The 17,287-nt window shown below is 49.9% G+C and overlaps 1 protein-coding gene and 1 non-coding gene across 2 annotated transcripts; one reads left to right on the top strand and one right to left on the bottom strand.

Moving 5' to 3' along the window:
- The first annotated feature begins 153 nt into the window (after positions 1 to 153).
- Positions 154 to 245, top strand: TRNAR-UCU (transfer RNA arginine (anticodon UCU)). Its single transcript is given in 2 exon segments — positions 154 to 190; positions 210 to 245. It is a non-coding gene; the product is annotated as a tRNA-Arg (tRNA).
- A 5,598-nt stretch (positions 246 to 5,843) lies between these two features.
- COQ4 (coenzyme Q4) lies at positions 5,844 to 17,264 on the bottom strand. Its single transcript, XM_060608482.3, has 8 exons — positions 16,963 to 17,264; positions 16,732 to 16,863; positions 15,224 to 15,320; positions 14,602 to 14,704; positions 9,159 to 9,288; positions 8,557 to 8,650; positions 6,861 to 8,022; positions 5,844 to 6,628 (listed from the first exon to the last, which is right to left on the bottom strand). The coding sequence occupies exons 1-7, from the start codon at positions 17,030 to 17,032 to the stop codon at positions 7,851 to 7,853; spliced, it is 798 nt and encodes a 265-aa protein (XP_060464465.2). The 5' UTR covers positions 17,033 to 17,264; the 3' UTR covers positions 5,844 to 6,628; positions 6,861 to 7,850.
- Positions 17,265 to 17,287: the final 23 nt, after the last annotated feature.

Below are 17,287 nucleotides of genomic sequence, written 5' to 3'. Positions count from 1 at the left end.
GTGGGGGGAACACCCCCGCCAGCATCGTGGGCGGAGGATCCAGAGTCCGCGCGCAGACACGAGCAGGGTTCCGGAGAGGCCAAAGCCGCACCTAGAAGAACGCTAAAAGGGCGGCTTAGGCTGAGAGGTGAGCCGGGGGAGGCTTCGGTAGCCGGCTCTGTGGCGCAATGGATAGCGCATTGGACTTCTAGCCGAGCCTTGGTGTGGTGATTCAAAGGTTGTGGGTTCGAGTCCCACCAGAGTCGAATTTTGATCCCTCCTCCCTCACTTTCATGTGGATATTTTACGGCCTTCAATACCTTCACAAGTTTCAGAAGATCTGCAGACCAGAGGCTGGAACCTCTGCTTCTGGGATGGCAATAAATGTGACGTCAGGATTTCTGCCTAGGAATCCTTTCTAGCCGTGGTGTGTTGTAAGCAGTTTGACACACCTTGTGGTACAAAGGGCACGGATCTGAAGACCTGTACGTAACTTTGGCCTCGGACCTCTCTGGACCCTGCAGCAAATCAGCTAACTTCTAAGCCTATGAGTACATTTGTCATGCCACCTGCTGGGTCCTGGGTCACTGACCAGCTTCCCAGCCCTGTGTGGCACTGAGACTTCTGAAAACTTGATTCCTTGATAATCAAACATGTTGGGCGTCCACAATTACTTCTTATCCTGAAATACATCCACTAATTCCTTAGTCCGGGAAGAAGTCCTTAAAGGGGGGGATGGGCAATTTTCAGGGTCTAGTCAGAGGGCTCAAAAATGAAATGAAGTTTTGGTCTAATAATTACTTGGACCTATTTATTCCAGAGTATAGAGTGCATCCTTTTGGGGGGACTTAGGTAAATTAAAGCTCCGGCTCCGTCGTGGGAGGCAGTGTGGTGCAGTGGTGATGGGCATTGGCATCCAACAGACATGGGTCAGCTTCTCAGCCGAGTGTTTGTTCAAAGTCTCCATTTCTTTCTTCCTTCCTTCCTTCCTTCCTTTCTTTCTTTTTCTTTCTTTTCAGATTTTATGTGGCTCCTGGGTGGCTCAGTCAGTTAAGCATCCAGCTATTGGCTTCCGCTCAAGCCATGAGTTCGTGAGATCAAGCCCTGCATCAGGCTCCTTGCAGACAATGCAGAGCCTGCTTGGGATTCTTTCTTCCCCTCCCCTGCTCTCTCTCTCAAAGTTAATAAACCTTAAAAAAAAAAAAAAAAGATTTTATTTTTGGCAGGCACCTGGGTGGCTCAGTCGGTTAAGTGTCCCAATGTTTTTAAAAAAATTTTTTTAGTGTTTATTTCTTTTTGAGAGAGAGAGAGAGAGAGACATTGCAAGCAGGGGAGGGGCAGAGAGAGAGGGAACACAGAATCTGAAGCATCCTCCAAGCTCTGAGCTGTCAACACAGAGCCCGATGTGGGGCCGAACACACGAGTCATGAGATCATGACCCGAGCCGAAGTCAGACACCACCCAGGTGTCCCAAGCATCTCGCTCTTGATTTTGGCTTCGGTCATGATCTCAAGGTTCACGAGATGGAGTCCCATGTCAGGCTCTGTGCTGACAGTGTGAGGCCTGCTTGGGATCCTCTATCTCCCTCGCTCTCTGCCCCTTACCTGCTCGTGCTCTCTTTCTCTCTCTCAAAGACAAACAAGCAAATAAAAGTTTTTTTTGTTTTTAAATTTTTATTTATTATTATTTTTAAGTTATTGTTTTCATTCCAGTTAGTTAACATATAGTATTCTATTGGTTTCAGGTGTACAATGTAGTGACCCAACACTTCCATACAGCACCTGGTGCTCATCACAAGTGCCCTCCTTAATCCCCATCACTTACTTAATCCATCCCCCCACCACCCTCCCCTCTGGTGACCTTCAGTTTGATCTCCATAGTTAAGAGTCTGTTTCTTGCCTTGCCTCTCTCTTTTTTTCCCCTTTGCTCATGTTTTATTTCTTTTTAAAAAAAAAATTTTTTTAACGTTTATTTATTTTTGAGACAGAGAGAGACAGAGCATGAACGGGGGAGGGGCAGAGAGAGAGGGAGACACAGAATCGGAAGCAGGCTCCAGGCTCCGAGCCATCAGCCCAGAGCCCGACGCGGGGCTCGAACTCACGGACCGCGAGATCGTGACCTGAGCTGAAGTCGGACGCTTAACTGACTGAGCCACCCAGGCACCCCATGTTTTATTTCTTAAATTCCACATGAAATCATACGGCACTTGTCTTTCTCTGGCTGAATAACTTCACTTAGCATTATACTCACTAACTCTACCCATGTCATTGCAAATGGCAAGATTTCATCGTTTTTTATAGTTGAACAACATTCCATTGTATATATATATAAACCACATTGTCCTGATTTGTTCATCAATAGATAGACACTGGGCTGCTTCTGTATTTTGGCTATTGGAAATAATGCTGCTATTAACATAGGGGTGCATGTATCCCTTTAGAATTGGTGTGTTTTCTTATTCTTTAGGTAGGCAAACACCCAGTAGTACAACTGCTAGATCCTAGGGTAGTTCTATTTTTAACTTTTTGGGGAACTTCCATACTGTTTTCCTCAGCGGCTGCACCAGTTTGCATTCCCAAATAAAATAGTTTTTTAAAGTAATCCCTACACCCTACATGGGGCTCGAGCCCACAGCCCTGAGATCAAGAGTCGTCACATGCTCCACTGAACTGAACCAGCCAGGCACCCCTCCACTTCTTTTTTTTTAATGTGTATCTTTGAGAGATAGGGCAGGAGCGGAGGAGGGGCAGAGAGAGAGGGAGACACAGAATCGGAAGCAGGCTCCAGGCTCTGAGCTGCCAGGGCAGAGCCTGATGCGGGGCTCGAACTCACAACCTATGAGATCATGACCTGAGCTGAAGTCGGACGCTCAGCCTGCCGAGCCACCCAGGTGCCCCTCCACTTTTTATATATAAAAATGAGGACACGCTGCTGGTGCTCACTTCCCAGAATTTGAGTCTGTGTTTGACGTATTTATTATTGTAATTTACAAGCTCACTGACCACAAAGCTCATGTAAAATCTAGACATGTAGATTATCTCTGATTATATCTGCAGGGCTTAGGAAATAACAGAAGCCCGATAAATGTTTGTTGAATGAATGACAGCGAGAGTGAATTGGAGGCTCTGATCTGATCCACACAGGATCCAGGGGTGTAAACACGATCGTGTCCACATCATTTGCTGAGGTCATATACAATGTGGGCAAATGAGAGTTTGCAAGATGGCAGTGGTGACCAGCTCCCTTGTTCTCCTCCCCCTTGCCTGCTCACAATGGTGAGGCCAAGGCAGTACTCCACCAGACCCTGGGCCTGGCCTATGGGGGAGATGCAAGGGGACATAGAGGGAACGAGACAGCCCGTCTTCAAGTTGCTGACAGTCTAGTCGGATACACCAGCAGGTGGAGATTAGATCACTAAATAGGTTGCCCCTCACCAACTGCTCACCATACCTCTGTCAACACCCACCACACATTATTATGACTTGTCTTCTTTGCTTTTCAGTCAGATACACCTGGGTTACACTCCCAGTCCCACCTGTGAGGCATTGGGCAAATCACCTCTTCTCACGGAGCCTCGGTGTCTCATTTTCTTTTTTAGATTTTAGTAAAAAAAATTTTTTAATGTTTATTTATCTTTGAGAGAGAGAGAGAGAGAGAGAGAGTGTGTGTGTGTGTGTGTGATCTGGAGAAGAGGCAGAGAGAGGGAGACACAGAATCCCAAGCAGGTTCTGGGTTCTGAGCTGCCAGCACAGAGCCTGACACGGGGTTTGAACTCACAAACCACGAGATCATGACCTGAGCCGAAGTCAGATGCCTAACCAACTGAGCCACCCCGGCGCCCCTTTAGATTTTATTTTTAAACAATCTCTACACCCAACATGGGGCTCAAACGTACAACCCTGAGATCAAGAGTCCCATCCTCTACGGACTGAGCCAGCCAGGTGCCCCCTCAGTGTCCTCATTTATAAAATGGGAATACAGTCATCATGGTCCCTGCCTCCTAGGGGTGGGTAAGGACTCAAGGAAATGGCGCCCGTCAAGCTCTCAGCATAGGGCGGGCATGTTGGAGGCCCTTAGCTGCTGTAACCGCTCAACTCCCAAGAGGGTGGGCGGATGCAGCTATTTCAATCATTGCAGGACCCCCAGCGTTTGGCCAACACTCAGAAGGCATTTGTGAAATAGCTGGAGACCAGGGGGCTTGTGCATCGGGACACATGGACAGGGGAGGACCTTGTGGTGGGAAATGTGATTGGAAGGCCTTTGTGTGCTGGGCTGAGGAGTTTATCTTGGGGGCAGTAAAGAGCCATTGAGGGTTAGGAGGGTAGGAGCTGGGTGCCGTTATTTGTGGGACAGGCTGAGTTTAGGCTGACCTCACAGTGGGCTCCTTTCCACTGACATGGCCCCTGTCTGCCCTGCGTTAGAGAACGAACATCGGCACTTAAACTTCCAGACTTTTCAGGTAAGAGTTAGGACTTGAAGGCATTAAAGGTCCGGAGGGGACTACAGTGGTTTGGCCCCGGCACACAGCGGATGCTCACCTTGTAGATGCTTGGTTGCATTTGGCATCAGGACCTTTGGACTACGTAAGTCCGCCCACTCTGGGTGTGTGCAGAGTAAATGCCTCTGGCTTCGTTGTGTATGTGGTGACTTCAGAGGTCTTGAGGGATCTTCCTGGGACATGACCGCTTCCATTTCCTAAATGTTTACTATGTGCTAACACTACACATGCATAATGGCCCTGTTGTGGGATGGGTGTATGCTCTCCCCGTTTTACAGGTAGGGAGCCAGAGGCTCAAAGGGGTGACGGGCTACTGCAAGGGTGCAGTGCTGGTCAGTGGCAGGGCCATGTCTGTCTGTCCTCAGAGCCTGTGCCCCCAAACATGGCTCTGAAGCCAGCTACATATGGCTTTTTATCAGGCAGAGGGAAAGGGAGCTTTCCCTGAGCTGCCAGAAGGGGACTCAAGACCTGTCTGCTGCAAAACAAGTTCCGTCACAGCCCAGATGTGTGACTTGAGGACGCTCCCTGGACCTGAGACCCATGGTCTTCACTGTGAAGTGAGGTGGTTGTGGGGACCGAATGTAGTTTTGCACATGCAGGGCTTAGCATCCATGCTTTCCACTATGAAGCAGCAAGCCCTTACCATGTGCCAAGCACTGTTCCCAGTGGTGAAGGGAAAGAACAAGGTCCCTGCTCCCATGGCACAGACAGAGAACTTGTAAATAAATGAACAAATAAGGGGCCCCTGGGTGACTCAGTTGGTTAACTGTCCAACTTTGGCTCAGGTCATGATCTCACAGTTTGTGAGTTCAAGCCCCGCATGGGGCTTGCTGCTGTCAGCACAGAGCCCACTTTGGATCCTCTGTCCCTCCTCCTTCTCTCTGCCCCTCCCTTGCTCTCAAAAAAAAAAAAAAAAAAACAAAAAAAACCAAAACAAACAAACAAACGAAACCCCACATGTTAAAAAATGACATCTTTTCAGAGTGGTTAAGTGCTGGGAAGAAAAGGTGACATAGTGTGGCAAGGGGGAGGGAACCTCTTTAAATGGGTGGTCAGGGAAGGCCTCTCTGAAGAGGTGACATTTGAGCACAAATGTGAATGACAAGTAGTTGGCCATGTAATGACTAGGGGACAGGATGCTATTCCCAAAGGTAGGAAGAAGGGGTGCCTGGGTGGCTCAGTCGGTTAGGTGTCCGACTTCGGCTCAGGTCGTGATCGCATGGTTCCTGAGTTTGAGTCCCACGTCGGGCTGTCAGCACACAGCCCGTTTCAGATTCTGTGTCCTCCCCACCCCCCCGCCCCTCCCCTGCTACCACTGTCTCTCAAAATAAATAAACTTAAAAAAAACAAAACAAACAACAACAAAGAGAAGGCCAACATAGTTTATTGAGATGAAGAGTGGAAGTTTCTAGGTAGAAGTTGGCAGAGCCTTATGGGCTGTGGTAAGAACTCAGTAAGTGGTAGCTGTTGCCAGTGTATAACTTATTTCCAATCGTGAGTTGGTGCCACCCTAAGATCTGGAGACCAGACTTCATTCCCAGCTAATTGTGACAGCCAGTGCCCATCTCTTGAATGCTGCAAAGGCCCAGGGCCATTCAGGCACCAGGAGGCTGGAGCAGGTGAACTCCCCAGCTGGGCAGAGAAGGCCATCTGCGAGTCAGGGCTTTCTCCCCCTAACTTGGCACTGTTGACTTTTACTGACCTGGGGGTAAGGGGTGCCTGGACCCTGGAAAGCCATGGAAACATGCTGGGCCTGGAAAGATGGCCTACGCTGCAAAGAAGGATTAGATATAGAAAGCTCACCCTAATCCTCTCCACTTTCTGCAGAAATTCAAAGAGCTCAGGACAAGGCTTCCCTCTTGGAAAAGGCCACTGTTCCGAGGTAGGCCTCCAGCCTCCCAGCTCTATCAGCGGGAGCCCTGGACTGGGACTCAGTCGCACAAGGAAGGCTGAGGCGCTGGTGTGGCAATGTGGGGCCGGTTTTGGAGAGGCCCGTGGTTCCAGACCCAGCTCTGCTACTGCCTCATTAGTAAAATGCAAGCAATAGTATGGCTTTTGTCTTTGGGTTGTTGGGAGGCATTAGTGCAATAATGCATCTCAGTTGCTAACGCACAGAGTACAGCTGTAAATAAACTGTAACCCTTGGGGCGCCTGGGTGGCTCAGTCGGTTAAGCGGCCGACTTCAGCTCAGGTCACGATCTCACGGTCTGTGAGGGCTGTGAGTTCGAGCCCCGCGTTGGACTCTGTGCTGACCGCTCAGAGCCTGGAGCCTGTTTCAGATTCTGTGTCTCCCTCTCTCTGACCCTCCCTGTTCATGCTCTGTCTCTCTGTGTCTCAAAAATAAATAAATGTTAAAAAAAAAAACAACTGTAACCCTTATTACCTAGGGAAACTGAGGCATAGGAAACCCAACCAAGGAGGACACGTGGCCTGTGTTCTAGTTATTTCGGGCAATTCCTTGCCCATCTCTGGGCTTGGTTGTCCTATCCACACAAAGGGGAGCTGGCTCCCCAAAACTCTCAGTGTTTCTCGTTCTAAAACCCAAGACAGGGTCACTCACTCTTCCGGTGATTCTTTCAACCTGCCTGTCCCCAACTCCTTGGCCCTGACCCAGGGAAAATGTCTGGGTGCCATTCCAAAATGAATCAGCAGCCTCAGAGCTGCCTCCTCACCTGTGATCACAATGAGGATAATTGCCTTCTGTCCCCGGGGCCCTTTCTCTGAAGCCCTCTTCTGAGTGTCACCTCACGAAATCCCCACAGTGACCCTAGGAAGTGGGTGCTGTTTTCATTCCCCTTTTACTGATGATGAAATGGGCTGACAGGGAGGCCAAGTTCCTCTGCCGGAAAATGATGGAGGAATTGGGAATTTGAGTCCCAGTCTGTCTGACTTTAGACCAAAGGAAACAGGACAAGTAGCTGAAGTTCAGGCTGAAGGGAATGTCTGCCCTTGGTGCTCAAAGGCCCAAGGCTGCTAGAGGAAGAGGTAGATAGTTGGCCTGATGGCAGGCTTTATTCAGACAGCAGACTCACCTGCTCCTTTTCAGGCCTTTGTACCTGGGTATAGCCCTCACTGCTGGAGGAAATCCAGCCTGGCCCTCAAAAAACCCTGGATGGCAAAGAGCAGTCCAGAACAGGGGCAGTGGAACTGAGACATCCCGCCCCCACCAGCCTGGATGACTGATTCCCACTCACACATGGTTCTCTTTGGGCAACTCCTGGCTCCCTCCTGGGTGGCCCTCAAGCCACTCAGCAGTGGTTGTAACAAATTATGACAAATGATGCCCAAGGGTCAGTGTTCAAAGAAAAGGAACAAAGGTATGGCAAAAGAGTCTTCTGCCCCCAGGGGTTGAGGGTGGGCAGTACCTCAGGGCCTAGGCCAGGGCCCTGACAAGCATCGGGGGGTCTGTGATGCCCAGCTCCTCCCGTAGAGCCCTCAGGGGCTGCTCCCAGCGCCGCTCGTAGTACAGGTTGAAGACACATGGGGCTCTGCGCCCATTCTGAACTGCCCACGGGATCAACTCCGAAACCAGCACCTGCAGGCCCCTGTGGGGCAGCAGAGGAAAAAGAAGACATAAGATCCCCAGGGCCAGGCACACTATGTGCCCAGAAGCTGATGCACATTTTCTCAGTTAATCCTCACAAACACCTTGAAAAGAAGGTAGTTATTATTTTCATTAGCAGATGAGGAAACAGAAACTCAGTGAGGCAAAATCTTGTGCCCAAGGCTACATATTTTGAGTATGCTGAAGCCCAGATTTAAATCAGGGGCTACCTAACTCCGGAAACTAACCCTGGATTTGCCACTCCTTCCCACCAGCCCCACCCTCGCAAGTCCATTGCTCTGACCCAACACTGAGGCCTGGCCCCAAAGCCCCTAGAGTCCTGTGAAACATCCAAACTTCATTCGTTGCCTTGGAGACCCTATCCCAGACCGGTTTCACCTTTTTGCCCCATTCCTTCTACCCTGGCTTCCTAGAGAACTCTGGGGCTGTCCAGGAAAGTGATAGGCTTGTCCCATTTCCTGGAGCTGTGGCTCCTCTGAGTTCTCCCCCAACCCCTTGCCACTTGAGAACTTACTGGGTATGGAGTCGGATCGGTCCAAAGAGAGCACCCAGGATGCACATGGGCAGGCCGGTCTGGACAGCCTCAAACCACTTCACCACGATCTCCCCTGGGGGGCAGGGCGAGGGATGGGGTGGGAGGTGAGAAGGGCCCAGGAGGAGAGGCCATGGTGCTCGTGGCGGAGCAAAGCCCTGGCTCCCCTTTAATCTCTACCAGGTTAGCTGTGCCCAGTCCTGGTTCCCACTGGGCTTTGGAGCACTTGGCTTGGGTGCAGGAAAGGGCCTGGGGAAGAGCAGAAGAAGATAAGGGCTGGAAAGGAAGCTTGGGGTCAGTGTGCAGAGGACTCTAAAAGCCGGGGTGAGAAGTCCAGGGTGGTTCCTCCAGGCCTCAGGGAGTTGCAGAGGGTTTCAGAGCAGGGAGCCCGGGTCAGCTTAGGAATCGTACAGGCAGTGGTTCAGACACACACCCAAGATGTTCAGAAAGCAGGAAAACGAGGCACTGAGCTGGCTAACTGGTGGGTGACAGACCCAGGTGGCCAGGCTGGCTGGAACCTCCCACCTCACTCCACCCCACCCCGCCCACCGCCACTCTCAAGGCAACTGGGGGGGAGCACTCACCCAGCATGTTGGTGGGCATCCCCAGCAGGGTGTGGAGCATGTCGTGTACCTCCCGGTACCGTTGGATCACATATGCTAGTTCCTCATCGTCCACGAATCGGGTGGGTGCTCGGGTGTCTGGGGAGACCCTCTGACAACAATGAGCCTCCCCTGTATCTCTTCCCAACTGTCCCCAAGGCCTAACTGGCCAACCTCTCTTTGACTGTGAACCACTCCCACCAAATTCATACCCACCAAAAATCTCTGAGGACTGTTTCTTTTCTTAAAAAAAAAAAAAAAAATTTTTTTTTTTAAACGTTTATTTACTTTTGAGAGTGCGAGCCAGGAAGGGGCAGGGAGAGAGAGGGAGACAGAGAATCTAAAAGAGACTCCAGGCTCTGAGCTGTCAGCATAGGGGCTCGAACTCACGAACTGTGAGATCATGACCTGAGCCGAAGTTAGATGCTTAACCGACTGAGCCACCCAGGCGCTCCCTCTGAGGACAGTTTCTGTCCATACCTGCCAACAGGGGAGTCTGCAGGCAGGGGATATAGTGGCACTGACACCCCCATGGCCTACCCCAACTCACACAGAATGTCTCAGCCTGTTGGAATTTATGGCAAAGAAGCTCCATGGGGTAGGAGGAAGTGGTAGTTGTTTAAGCGGATAGAGTTCCAGGTAAAAGTCCTGGAGGTTGGCTTCACAACAACGCGAATATATTTAACACTACTAACTCTCCACTTAGAAATGGTTAAGATGACAACTTTTTTTTTTTTTTTTTTTTAATGTTTTATTTTTGAGACACAGAGAAACAGAGCATGAACGGGGGAGGGTCAGAGAGAGAGGGAGACACAGAATCCGAAGCAGGCTCCAGGCTCTGAGCTGTCAGCACAGAGACCGACACGGGGCTCAAACTCACAGACCGTGATATCATGACCTGAGCCGAACTTGGAAGCTCAACTAACTGAGCCACCCAGGTGCCTGTTTTTTTTTGTTTTGTTTTGTTTTGTTTTTTTAAGTAAACTCTACCCCCAACATGGGGCCCGAACTCCTGACCCTGAGATCAAGAATCACATGTTCTTCTGACTGAGCCAGCCAGGCTCCCCTGAGATAGCAACTCTCATGTTATTTCACCTTATGTTAGGCTTAAACCACAATTAAAATAAAACAGGAAAAGAAGAAGCTTCCAAGACCCCTGATCCTTTTTTTAAAAAAAAGGTTTTATTTTTTCAAGTAATCTCTGTACCCAACACGGGGCTTGAATTTACAACCCTGAGATCAAGAGTTGCACACTCTGCTGACTGAACCAGCCAGGTGTCCTGGCCCTGATCCTTCACATAAGCTGCTCCCAGCCTAGGGTACTCTCCCCCGAAACCCTCAGTTTCACCTTGACAATTTCTATCTGTCCTTTATGACTTGCCTTACGTGTTCCTGCTGCAGGGAGGCTGTCTATGACCTTTGACCGATCAGGTCCATGTTATGGTCTCTTGCAGCATCCTGTATCTTGTATTGTGACGTAGTGAGTCTGCCCTTCTTCTAGACCTGGACTTTCCAGTACAGCAGCCACTTACCACATGTGGCCACCAAGCCTTGAAATGTGCCGTAGTGTGTATAAAATACACACTGAGTTTTGAAGACTTGGCATGAAGAGAGCAATGTAAAATCTCAGTAATTTAGAAATATTGATTACATGCTGAAATGATAATACTTTGGGTCCATTAGGTTAAACATACAGTAATATGCTATTAAAGTTAATTCCACTTGTTTCTTTCTGCTTTTACTGAAGTGGCTAACAGCAAGTTTTAAAGCCTCCTACTGGGGGCGCCTGGGTGGCTCAGTCGGTTGGGCGTCCGACTTCAGCTCAGGTCACGATCTCGCGTCCGTGGGTTCGAGCCCCGCGTTGGGCTCTGGGCTGATGGCTCAGAGCCCGGAGCCTGCTTCCGATTCTGTGTCTCCCTCTCTCTCTGCCCCTCCCCCATTCATGCTCTGTCTCTCTCTGTCTCAAAAATAAATAAACATAAAAAAAATAAATAAATTAAGCTTCCTATTGGCTTGCGGTCTCTGTCTGTGAACGGTGCGGCAGCAGCCTTTCGGCTGCAGAGGGGCTACCAGCTGATTTGCTCACTGTTGTATCGCCAGGGCCTGGGTGAATAAACGTCTCACGAATACGTGAGTAAAAGGCCAGCTCCCGGCAATTTTCTGACCCCAGGAAGGGATGACAACTGTCCTCTTCTTACCCACCCACCTGCTCAGTCCTCAGCAGCACCCATGCAGAACGGGAACAGTGTGGTGTTCCTGTCCTCAAAGCATGGTGTCAGCCTGTCCAGGGGCCAAAGGATTTGATGTCTTCGTTGCTTTTGGGGTTGCTGGCTGAGTGGCCTTGGTCCGCATCTGTGACCTCATTGGGTCCCGGGTCCTAATCTCTTCTTCTTTTTAAAAAAAAAAAAAATTTTTTTTTTTTTTTAATGTTTATTCATTTTTGAGAGAGCTGAAGCAGGGGTAGGGCAGAGAGAGAGGGAGACACAGAATCCAAAGCAGGCTCCAGGCTCTGAGCTGTCAGCACAGCCCTGACACGGGGCTTGAACTCACGAACCATGAGATCACGGCCTGAGCCGAAGTCAGCCGCTTAACTGACTGAACCACCCAGGTGCCCCACTTCTTCTTCTTTTTTTAAATGTTTTACTTATTTTTTAGAGTGCAAGAGGAAGAGGGGCAGAGAGAGGGACAGGATCCGAAGCGGGCTCTGCGCTGACAGCAGTGAGCCCAGTGTGGGGCCTGAACTCACAAGCTGCAAGATCATGACCTGAGCTGAAGTTGGATACTTAACCAACTGAGCCACCCAGGTCCCCCTCCTAATTTCTTCTACATGCCGTGTGAAGCTGAAGGCGATCACGGTGACAACAACTATATTTATCAAGTATCTACTATGTGTCAGCACTGTATGAAGTCCTTTACATATATCATCACACTGCACCCTCATGATCATCTGGTGGTAGATATTATGAGCCTCAGAGACAGATAAGAAAAGGGCTCAGAGAAGTTAAGTAACTTCCCGAAGATTACACAGCTAATCAAGTGGCTGGAACAGTCTGTTGGATTCCAAAGCCAGTAGCCTTAACATCCATTATTTATAAACCATGTTGAGTGCCCTGGCAGCTAGACATTAGGTTCCCTTACCTTAGATAAGTGATATGAGGTTCAGAGAGGTCAAATGATTTGCTCAGGGCCATAAAGCTGGGAAGAGAGGTATGATCCTAACTTAGGCTACTCTTAACTCCAGAGCCCATGCTCAAAATCTTGACACCACAAGATGACCAAACCCTCTACCAATGTCAGCCTCAGGGAGGGTGGCCTCACCTTGAACTTTGATATAAATCTCTGCTGGGACAAAGGTATTCCTTCTCATTCCGTGGGCTGCTGGTGTCAGTGCTCTACAAGTGTCACAATCTCTAGGGCTGTTATCACAACTAGGGCTGAGACTGGGCAAGGTGCCCAGGGAGGCCCTGGCAGTCCCATCCCCTCCACAGCAACAAGATGAAAGGCAGTCCCTCCCTGGGTGGCACTTGGGGAAGGCTACCCTGGTGGGTTTCCCACTGATGAAAGAACTTGCTTCCTGGTGAAATCTGAGCAGATGGTAGAAAATGGGGCAGGGGCAAGTGTCAGGAGAGTATAGGGAGCAGATTATTTTCTCAGGGACAACGATCTTCTAGAGTAGTAGGTTCTCAACTGCCCACCAGGGGATATTTGCAACGTCTGGAGACATTGGTGGTTGTCATAACTTAATGGGGTGCTACTGCCATCTACGCGTAGAGGCCAGGGAGGCTGTTAAACATCCTCGAATGCACAGGGCAGCCCCTACAAAGCATTAAGTGGGCCCAAAAGTCCGTAGTGCCAAGGTTCAGAAGCCTAGTTCTAGAGCAACCTGGAGGGCCCTTTGACAGAGGTGCTTTGATGGGATGTGTGTATTTTGGGAGGGAGGGGTTGAGACAGGGAAGGTGGCCCAGCTATATCCTAAGGCCCTTTTATAAATCAGGCCATGGGGCACCTAGATGGCTCAGTTGGTTGAGCATTAGTTAGTCTCTTGGTTTCGGCTCAGGTTGTGATCTCACGGTTTGTGGGATCGAGCCCCACACGGGATTCTCTCTCTCCCTCTCTCTCCACCCCTCCCCCACTCTCTCTCGTGCTCTCAAGATAAACATTAAAAAAAAAACAACAAATCAGGTCATGTTACTACCCTAGTTGAAACCCTCCATGTCTTCCCATTGCTCCCATTATAAAATACAGACTTCTTCCCATGGCTGGCAGGGTCTGACCTGTCACCCGCTGGCTGCCCCCCTGACTCCTATGTGGCCGCCTTGGTCAGTTTTCCTGTTCTGAAATACACAGGGCCTTGCACTTGCCAGGCCCTCTGCTCCTCCTCCTCTTCTGAGTCTCCTCAGAGGGGCCTCCTGTGACCTCCCCATCAGACATGGGCCTCCGACCCCGCCTTGTCGTCCTCCATCATGCTGACTGTTGTTCTCACCATCTGCGAGAATGGAAGCTCCACAACAGCAGGCTCTTTGCCAGTTTCGCTCTCTGTGTCTCAACTACTGAGAACGGTATTGGACATTCTAAGTAGTCAATAACTATTTGACCTGAATTTTTACACAAATTTTTTTCTCTTATTGCTTTACTGTTTTCTTCTCCAAACCAGAATATTAGTATCTCAAGAGCAGGACTTTGTTTAGTTCACCATTATATCTCCAGCACCCGTAACCATGGATGGCACAGGGCAGATTCTGAACAAATGAGTGAGTTCCTCAGTAGCTGGGACTCTCCCCACCAGCTCCTTTCCTCCTTGCCTGGGGCAGAGAGTGTCACAACTTGTCATACCCTATCTCTAGAACTGGGGGGACATAGTACAGCAGTTGAGAGCATGATCTGGGAATGCCTGGATGGTTCAGTTGGTAGAGCATGTGACTTTTGATCTCAGGGTTGTGAGTTTGAGCCCCACGATGGGTGTAGAGATTACTTAAAATGTTAAAAAAAAAAAAAAAAAAAAAGGTGTGATCTAAGTATGAATACTGCCTCCATTTATACTGGCTGTATGAAATCATCAAGTTGCTTAAGTGCTCTGAGTCTCAGTTTCTTCATCTATTAAAGGGGATAATAATAGGACATACCTGACAAGGCTGCTGGGAGGGTTCAGCAAGACCAGGTATGAGCCTGGCACCTGACATTCAATAAGAGAGTTTGGTTTTGTTTTGTTTTAGTAAGACACTACTAAATACTGGCCAGTATTATCCCTTGGAGTTCCTGGCCCATTTGCCTGTCCCATAGAAAATGACAAAGCCTTGGCACAAGGGACAAAAAGCACACCTGCCCGTGGTGGCCACTCAGGACTCCTTCTTCCTCAGGATGTCACTCCCATGCCCTTCTCTGCCCTTCCTGGTGACTGTCAAATGCACAGAAGCTGGAAACTCACATTCACATCTAGGAAATGGAGATACTCTTGGCCAAGTGAGCCCTCAGGCAGACTACGGAGCTTGTCCAGGTCAAGGGTGGACAGTAAGAGCCGCGGACGCTCCCTGCAAGGCAGAAGGCAGGACTTAGGTATTAGAAGCGCATCAGCAAAGGCAGGTGAGAGATCCAGTTAGAGCAAGGGTGTGAGAAGTGAAAGGGCAGAGAGCAATAATGGGGCCACAAATCCTACTGCAGGACGATGGCAGGTGCCGAGGAGATTATGAGAAGCTAAGGCCACAGTCTCTGCTTATAGGGGCACAATCTCGGGGGCATGTCTCAGATGTAATCAGGGTACTCACAAAGGGCACTGCAGGGCTGGGGGGTTATAGCTAGCCTGTTAGGAGAGCTTAGGGAAGGCAGAGGGCTCTGTGGCTGGAACTGGGCTGAGGCCACTACACTGCACTACCCACGGGTCATCACAGTGTTATGTGAATGGCGCCCATGGAGTTGGGCAGTGCCCAGCCTGGGCAGACATCCATGGCCAGTGCATCAAGAAGAGCTCCCCAGAGGAACACAATGTGACCTCAGAGAGATCAGGATCCCCAGAGAATTTCCTCAATCCCCCAAGCAGAGTTCGGACCTACCGTAGGATCTGGGCACCCTCTGGATCCCTCTTCATTTGGTCCCTGAGGACCTTCAGGGCATGAAGTCCTGTGGTCTCCCCTAGAACCGCGACCATGTCTAAAAGAAAAGAAATGGGGACAAATGTAGGACATGATCTTAGGTAAGTTACCAGACCTGATCTGAGCCTGTCTCCTACAGGATAAACTGAAATACAATCTATCTCTTAGGTACAAGGATTTGTTAAATATTTAGCAAATCTCCTTGCACACAGTAAGTGCAAAATACATGTACCTATAATTATTACCATTGTTACTAATCTAATGGGTTGAGAAGGCTCTGGTTAGCACAGTGCTCTAAAGAGTTTACAAATCACTTTTACACCCATTATTACAACAGAATACCATGCCTCCATTGATAGGTGCAAGATTTGGCATCAGAGTGCTAGGTTTGGGTTCAGCTGCAATCTCACTATTTAGGTTAACTTGTGCAAACTGCTTCCAAGCCTCAGGGTCCTAATTTATGAAATGTGGAAAATACCTTTCTCATAGGGTTAATGTGAAAAATCAAGAACACCGTGTACATAGAACACTTACTGCAGTGAACGACCAGAATAAAAGCTCGGTGAGCAGTTAGCATCATCATTTAAAAAAAAAATTTTTTTTCATGTTTAGTTTTGACAGAGAGAGAGAGAGAGAGACAGAGCATGAGGGGGGAGGGGCAGAGAGAGGGAGACACAGAATCTGAAGCAGGCTCCAGGCTCTGAGCCATCAGTACAGAGCCCGACGCGGGGCTCAAACTCACGGACCGTGAGATCACCACCTGAGCCGAAGTCAGACACTCAACCGACTGAGCCACCCGGGTGCCCCAGCATTATCATTTTTATTAGTAGGAGTAATAGTACTTTCCAGAATACTTAGAATCCTGAGAGGGAGGATAAATGTACTGTAGAACCCCAATATGTTTAAATCCAGCAAACACTGGGCATTTGTTATGTCAAGGCACAATCTAAAATACTGCTGAGGGGTGCCTGGGTGGCTCAGCCCGTTGAGGTATGATTCTTGATCTCTGGGTCGTGAGTTCGAGTCCCATGTTAGGCATACAGATGACTTAAAAAATGCTGCTGATACAGTGGAATAAGGCAGTCATGGTCTCTGACCTCATAAAGTTTAATTTTTAGTGGGCTGTTACAATTTGACGCATGTTATTATAACAAACAAATCATCTATTTAGTGGAGAGGTTCTCAATGTGGCTGGATAACTGAATCTTCCGGGAAGTAGTTTATTTAAAAACGCAGGCCCTTCTCTCCCCTCCCTTCCCTTCCCTTCCCCAGGCTTGGCCGGTCCAGACTGAGGTCAGGGTGGGACCCGGGAATCTACATTTTTGTGAACCTTGCGGGTGATGATGGGCTGCAGCCAGGTTTGGGTACCCCGGCCTAGTTTATTCTCCAGTTACCCCCTAGGAGACGGGTAGAGAGAGGTCGGCACCTGCCCAGGCTTCCCAGGCAAGGGCGTGCGCGGGCAGCCTTACCGTGGCGGTACGGGTTGTAGAGGGCCATTCCGGCCGAGCCCGCGGCCAGCAGAACCTTCTGCAGCGGGGAGGTGGGGATGTGCTCAGGGTAGAGCTGGCCGGCGCCATGGCGCGCGCCTCGGAGCAGCACGTCTACAGGCATAAAAAAAAAAAGAAAAAAGAAAAAAGAAAAAAGCGCCGCGGTCAGAGGAGCCGGGCGCCCCAGGCCTCCCTCTCGCCTCTGCCACTTACCTGCAGCCGGCCCCCGGTGCCCGGGGGGCGGGCGGAGAGGGCGCAGGGCAGCTCGCAGCAGGGTCGCCATGGCAGCGGGCACCCGCGAGCAGGGCCGGGTGGAAGCCGCACGCCTTTCCGGGCGCGGAGCGCTCTGAAGGGCGTTTGGAGGGGAAAAATCGTAGTACGGCCAGCAAAGGGTCCTATCGCTAAGTATCCGAAGAAAACCCAGACGGCCTGTCCGCTACCTACGTCCACCAAAGCAAAACTCTCCCCATGTCGCCTCACTCCCAGAAAGCTTTCCCACGTGAGCCCCGCTGGCATGGACTTCAGCGCCGGGCCCTAC

The sequence above is a fragment of the Panthera onca genome, chromosome D4, assembly GCF_046562875.1.
Source record: "Panthera onca isolate mPanOnc1 chromosome D4, mPanOnc1 haplotype 2, whole genome shotgun sequence".
Taxonomy (NCBI): Eukaryota; Metazoa; Chordata; class Mammalia; order Carnivora; family Felidae; genus Panthera; species Panthera onca.
The sequence above is the reverse complement of the archived record's forward strand: the minus strand, read 5'-3'. Positions and strand labels throughout refer to the sequence as shown.